The sequence below is a fragment of the Magnolia sinica genome, chromosome 2, assembly GCF_029962835.1.
Source record: "Magnolia sinica isolate HGM2019 chromosome 2, MsV1, whole genome shotgun sequence".
NCBI lineage: Eukaryota > Viridiplantae > Streptophyta > Magnoliopsida > Magnoliales > Magnoliaceae > Magnolia > Magnolia sinica.
In genome coordinates this window covers 59288624-59294393 of record NC_080574.1, presented here as the reverse complement: position 1 = coordinate 59294393, position 5770 = coordinate 59288624, and the positions used below count along the sequence as shown (strand labels likewise).

The 5770-nt window shown below is 39.8% G+C and overlaps 1 protein-coding gene across 1 annotated transcript; it reads right to left on the bottom strand.

Annotated features, from left to right (window-relative positions):
- Positions 1–562: 562 nt before the first annotated feature.
- On the bottom strand, positions 563–3700 carry LOC131237140 (heavy metal-associated isoprenylated plant protein 26-like). Its single transcript, XM_058234807.1, has 3 exons — positions 3515–3700; positions 2959–3034; positions 563–1018 (listed from the first exon to the last, which is right to left on the bottom strand). The coding sequence occupies exons 1-3, from the start codon at positions 3593–3595 to the stop codon at positions 717–719; spliced, it is 459 nt and encodes a 152-aa protein (XP_058090790.1). The 5' UTR covers positions 3596–3700; the 3' UTR covers positions 563–716.
- Positions 3701–5770: the final 2070 nt, after the last annotated feature.

Genomic DNA, 5770 nt, shown 5'->3' with positions numbered 1-5770 from the left:
CACTACTGAAGTGACGTCACTATGATCCGTGGACCCCACCATGATGTTTGTATTGTATCTATACCATTCATTCATTTGGAGATATCATTTTAGGGAATGTGTCAAAGAATGAGGAGATTTAAAGGTCGAGCTGTACCCACCACAGAAAATAGTGAGAGAGTAATGCACACCGCTGAAACCTTCCAAGGGTCCACCATGAAAAAAGGGAAAAAACAAATATCAGCTTGATCAAAAATTTCCGTGGGCCTATAAGTTTTTAATGGTTGGCCTCCAATCTCTACTGTTTTCTGTAATGGGTTTACTCAAGCTTTGGATCTGACTCATTCTTTGGTTCATCCCCCAAAATAATCTCTGAGAATGGATAGACAGCGTGGATGCAACACATACATTATGGTGGGGCCCACATAACATTGTGACGTCACTTCAGTAGCGAGTCAGGCTATCTGTCAGTAGCTAAGAGCCAACGCCCTTAGCCTGTCTCTGGTAACTGTGGCTACTCTCCGTAGGACAACCATCATCGTCAAATCAGAAAGTGGAGGTAACAGATCTCATGATATAAGAATTACAGGAACAAAACACTCCATATATATTAATACTAGTACACACGAGCTGGCGCATACACACAAAAACCGTAGAGCTGGTTTTCACAACTGTTTTTCAGGAACACACACAAGAAAAATTATACATGGACGTATAATCTATATACGAAGGGCAAGTTACATGATGGCGCACGCGTTGGGGTTGTCGTCGCTGAAAGCAGTGAACTTCGCCTCGGTCGAACTAGCACGTGCCAGAGAGGACGAGGAGTCCACCACATTCCGCACGTAGCCGGGAGGGGCCTTCTTATCGTACGCGCCAGGTGCGTATGGTTGGGGCACGACGCTGTATGGTACGTACGGCCATAACTCAGCCTTCTTCCCAGTCCGCCACCTCACCCTCCTCAATACCTTGTTTGGGTCCACGTATCCCACCACCGTCAGCTTTTGCTGCTTCCTGTCCACGTCCACGTGGGTCAGACCTGTACAGCAAAGCAATGAGTAATTCAATTATTTGCAGACCGACTACTGGATTCTATTCAACAAGTCTACGAATTATTATTATACATGATGTTTGGATGCGGAACCTGCAATCCGGGCACACCGTGATGTTTGTGGTATATCAACACCGTTCATCCATTTCTCCAGCTCATTACAATAGCCTTTTTTTTTTTAAAATTTTATTTTACACACGCACAAACACCTCACACACTCACGCTAGTGGAATTTCACCACCTATGGGTACTCGAACCCTTGACTGGGAGTCGAAGCTCCTAGGAGTCTACCACCCGACCAAGAGTAAACAGGAGGGGAACACGTGGGAGATCGGCCATACTCAAAGCGGAAATAGTGAGTATAGAAACGCCCAACTGTGATGTTTATATGCCATCCAAGTGATTGAAGGCATAAAACAAACATCAGCCTGATCCAAAACTTGTGTGGATCAGAAAAGGTTTCAGCCGTGGGAGCTCAATTCTTTCTTGGTGTGCAGCGCACTTGAGTTTGGATTCCTGTTCGTGCCATGTTCTAAAATAAGGAAGCCAAATGGTGCGTGTTGAAAAAAAAAAGGTTTAATTGACAAAATACGAGCAACTGTCGCACACGAGTGTAAGACCCAACATCATCAGGTCGGACGCACATTGAGCCTGTCCGAACCTAATAGTCAAACGCTGCCCTCATGACCCAGTAAGGACGTGAGGTCGAGCAACATCTACTGATGGATGAAATAAACCAGCTCACAACTCTTTAAATAGGAATACTAAGCAATGGAAAAAAATTTCAGAATCAAACTACAACTAAAACTTTTAGAATTCGCAACTTACTGTAAATAGTAAACTTACTATTTATAAACTATTGCAATGTTTACTAGTCCGCAAGGTTTTCGACCAAAAATAATAAGTGTCCTATTTGGCTTCATCACGGTATTATCCTAATTATTCTATGCACTTTTTACGTTGGGCACAACTATTAGGGCTTGTTTGATTTTTCAAGTCATTGGTAAATACCATGTAAGTAATGAGTATTTCCCCTAGTATTTACATTCCTCTTACTAATGTTTGATTCGACGGCTGCTTTTTTTTTGCAAAAATCGAGAATGCCACAATATATTTGTGAGTGTCATCGTGATGCATGTCACTTATCCACATTGTTTATCTATTATTCCTAATAAATTTATGGTATGAGCTAGAAAATAATGCATACCCATAGCTTAAGAGGACCTTGCCATGAGAAAAAGGGAATCGAACACTAACTATTAAAAATCTCTTGAGGCCACTGTTTCTTTTGGTGTGGGTCATTTGAATGTTGGATCTTCCTCACTTTTTGGCTAATGCCTCAAAATTATTGTGGTGTAAAATAGATGAACGAAGTGGATATATCATACACATCACTTGGAGTCTACAAATTTAAACTAGCTCTTTTGAACCGATTTCCAAGGTAAAAATTTCTATGGACTTTCAAACTGACGAAGTGATATATAATTACCCATTTCACAATTTAAGGGTATTCACACAAGCTTTGAAAAATCAAACACACCCCTAAAGCCCAACGGATGGCAAGTTATAATCAAACTAAAATTTATTATTTATAATAAAAATGAAATTAAAATAGGAAATGACAGTAGATTTGATGGTATTTTTGGCTGGCTAAATTAGCTCAGCCTACCCTAAAATCATATATTTTTCATCCGGTAACTTATTCCGGTTTGTGAGATACATCCATTTTAAGTTCTGATGGTCCGGATCATCTCCATCTCCAATCGGGCTTTTTATGGTCTATCTTGGCCATGAAATTATCTGCGACCTGCTCTACATCACCTTAGTTGTGAATGCCCCGATCTCTCACACGTGCGCTACATGGGGGGTGTGCAGCAAAGCGCCCCTCCTATGTCAGGTGAGCAAATACACACGGAAAAAGGGCGTACCTTTCATGCCTTCAACGGCCTTCTTCACCTTCCTCTCGCAGCCTTCACAATCCATCCTCACTTTAATCTCCACCGTCTGATCCAAAACAAACAAATAATAATTCCCCATAATTGAGAACGGAAATCGCTAGCGTACCTTAAAAGATAACTTTCTCAAATTAGGGAAAAGGAATTAAAGTGCACGAAATCTACTCTGCCCCTCGCTAAATATACCCAGGTGATATGGCTACTCTTTGAGTTTTGGAATCTTGTAATTTTTCAATAATTCTTTCATCCAGAGTACCTGTGTGTTGGCTCGTCATGATTGTGTTTTTTTTTTTTGGTTACATGGGTGAATATGAAGCAGCGCATCTGACAGATGGGGATGTGGGTCTAGGACAGCAAAAGAAAAATAGTGCGGTTCATGTTAAATGCCCTGTATCCAATCTAATATCAAAACGCTGATAGCATATACTAATTTACACACATGCACCCACTTCTCCATTTGTACTAGTTCAGTTCCTGAAAGTAGAAAGCGGATGGATGGAAATAAAATTTCAAATTCCCACATACACACCTGCAACTGCTTGCGCTTCTTGATGCTGCTGTTGCTGCGTGGGAATGAGAATAGATCGGAAAGGTAATCCAGAGCTCCCATTTTTCTCCTTGTTGACCGATGAGACTGCAGTATGGAGCGAGGGTATGTGTTGAGTTCGATGCATACACAGGAACTTACTGAGGCAAGGGATGATGCGTCAGCTTGTAGATGACAGTGTCAGCCAAGTAAAGATAAGAATGGAGAGAGACGATTAGTTTCGGTGTTGTCTCTTCGGCGAAAGGGTTGACAGCTGCCCCACTGATAATTTCGGTTTGCTTTTTCTGCGAACGGACACTAACCTCGGTGGTGTATTGACGTCACCAAGTTCTGTGGCCCCACCATGATGTTTGTCTTATATCCACACCGTTCATCCATTTTTTGAGGTCATTTTAGTGCATCAATCCAAAAATAGATCAATCCAGAGTTTAAGTGAACCAACCCCACAAAAAACAGCAGGAACATTGATTTCCACCGTTGAAACCATCCTAGGCTTATCATAATGTTTATTGGCCATCCAACCTGATCATAAGGCCACACACACTTAAATTAATGAAAAAAAAAATATATAAAATTGATCCAAAGTTTATATGAACCTGAAAGCTTTTAATGGCCGAAGTTCAATCTCCATTGCTTTATGTGGTGTGGTCCACCTGGGCTGTGTATGTATTTACCGAAAAAAGTCTCTCCAATGGGAGGGACGGTTTGGTTATAACATATACATCAGCTTGGCCTATATAATTTGCCAATAGAATTTGGTGATGTCAACACGCTACTTGGTTTGTGGTGTGTGGCACACGACGCAATCTATTTTCCGTTTTAACATGGCTGGAATTGCCACGTGTCTTTCTGCTACATCTTCGTTATGATACATGGTGCGAATAACGGGTGGGTCTTGTTCATTCGTTGTCGCCCATTCCTGATAAAGCCAATCATAGATTTTCGTGTGATCTGGATGTATTTACGTCGTATATTTAAAATTTTTTGTCATGTATGATGAAAATTTTACACTAATATAGTTGGATTCCACATTATCAACTAAGCAATCGTCTAAATTGCTGAGTGAAGAATAATTGTGCAAAAGTTGTTAAGGATATATGATGGGTGTTGTTGCTCTGTTTTCAGGTGTACGTAGGCGGACGTGTGTCATAAGATATGTAGCTCAATTTAAATTGAACAACTATAACTTCAAGTGTCAAGATATAGTGTATAACCAAAATATGATGAACTAGCTTGCCTATTCAACCTCTTGTTCAATATGTGAACATGATAAGATGATATTTAGAGGATAGGGTTCGTCTTCTGATGATGGGTAATTACATCTTTGCCTTTCGGATGAAAGGACTTTTCGTTGTAGATAAAGAGAAATGAGAAAAAAATTCTTACAGTCGATCATGAAGAATAGTTGTAAAACACATTCCTGATATAGAACTGAATCTAGAATGTGAGCGTAGACTTAAATTACCGATCATGAAGAATAGCTGTAAAACACATTTCCTGATGTAGAACTGAATCTAGCATGCGAGCGTAGACTCGAATTACAGCTAAGATTATCAGCTACTTAATTAATGTCATAGATTATAGTATGTAATGTAAATGACAAGTTGAAAGTAAAGAATTACACTAAGAAATGTAATTTACTGGACAGGAAAAGTAAAGGATTACAATAGGGAATGTAATTGACTAGTAATTGAAAGGATAATTGAATGATAATGTTGGGTTTGATTTGGTTGGTATGAGATGAAATCTTCATGCTAAATTTCTTTGCTATTTATAACCTTAATTTGTCCATCTAGATGCTTTCTGTCTTGACGGTTGCTATTGTTGTTGCTCTATTTTCGACTGCAAGTATACCGACATGTTAGAATTGCGTTTATGGCTCAATTCAAACCGAACAACTATGCCCCAAGGGCCAAGATAGGCAAATACAGTGTATGATTGAGATTTGATGAGATTGGTCGCCTATTCAACCACTCACTCAATGTGTAAATAAGATCAGACGATATTCAGAGGGTGTGGTTTATCCTCTAATGATGGGTTACACCTTTGTCTTCCGTACAAAAAGACTTTTCATTATAGATAAAGAGAAATGAGAAAGGGATACTTACAATTGATCATGAAGAACGACTACAAATTATCTCTCCGGATGCAGAACTAAATCAGGGCGTGCAAGCCTACACTCAAATTACAGCTAAGATTATCAGCTACTTGATTAACGTCATGGATTACACTACGAAA

What these genes read in the sequence shown, in the direction of transcription:
- LOC131237140 (XM_058234807.1), bottom strand. Translation starts at nt 3,595, where the DNA reads ATGGGAGCTCTGGATTACCTTTCCGATCTATTCTCATTCCCACGCAGC. An exon ending in AGAAGCGCAAGCAGTTGCAG is followed by an intron (nt 3,035 to 3,514) that starts GTGTGTATGTGG and finishes GTTTTGGATCAG; the next exon opens with ACGGTGGAGATTAAAGTGAG. An exon ending in GGCCGTTGAAGGCATGAAAG is followed by an intron (nt 1,019 to 2,958) that starts GTACGCCCTTTT and finishes TTTGCTGTACAG; the next exon opens with GTCTGACCCACGTGGACGTG.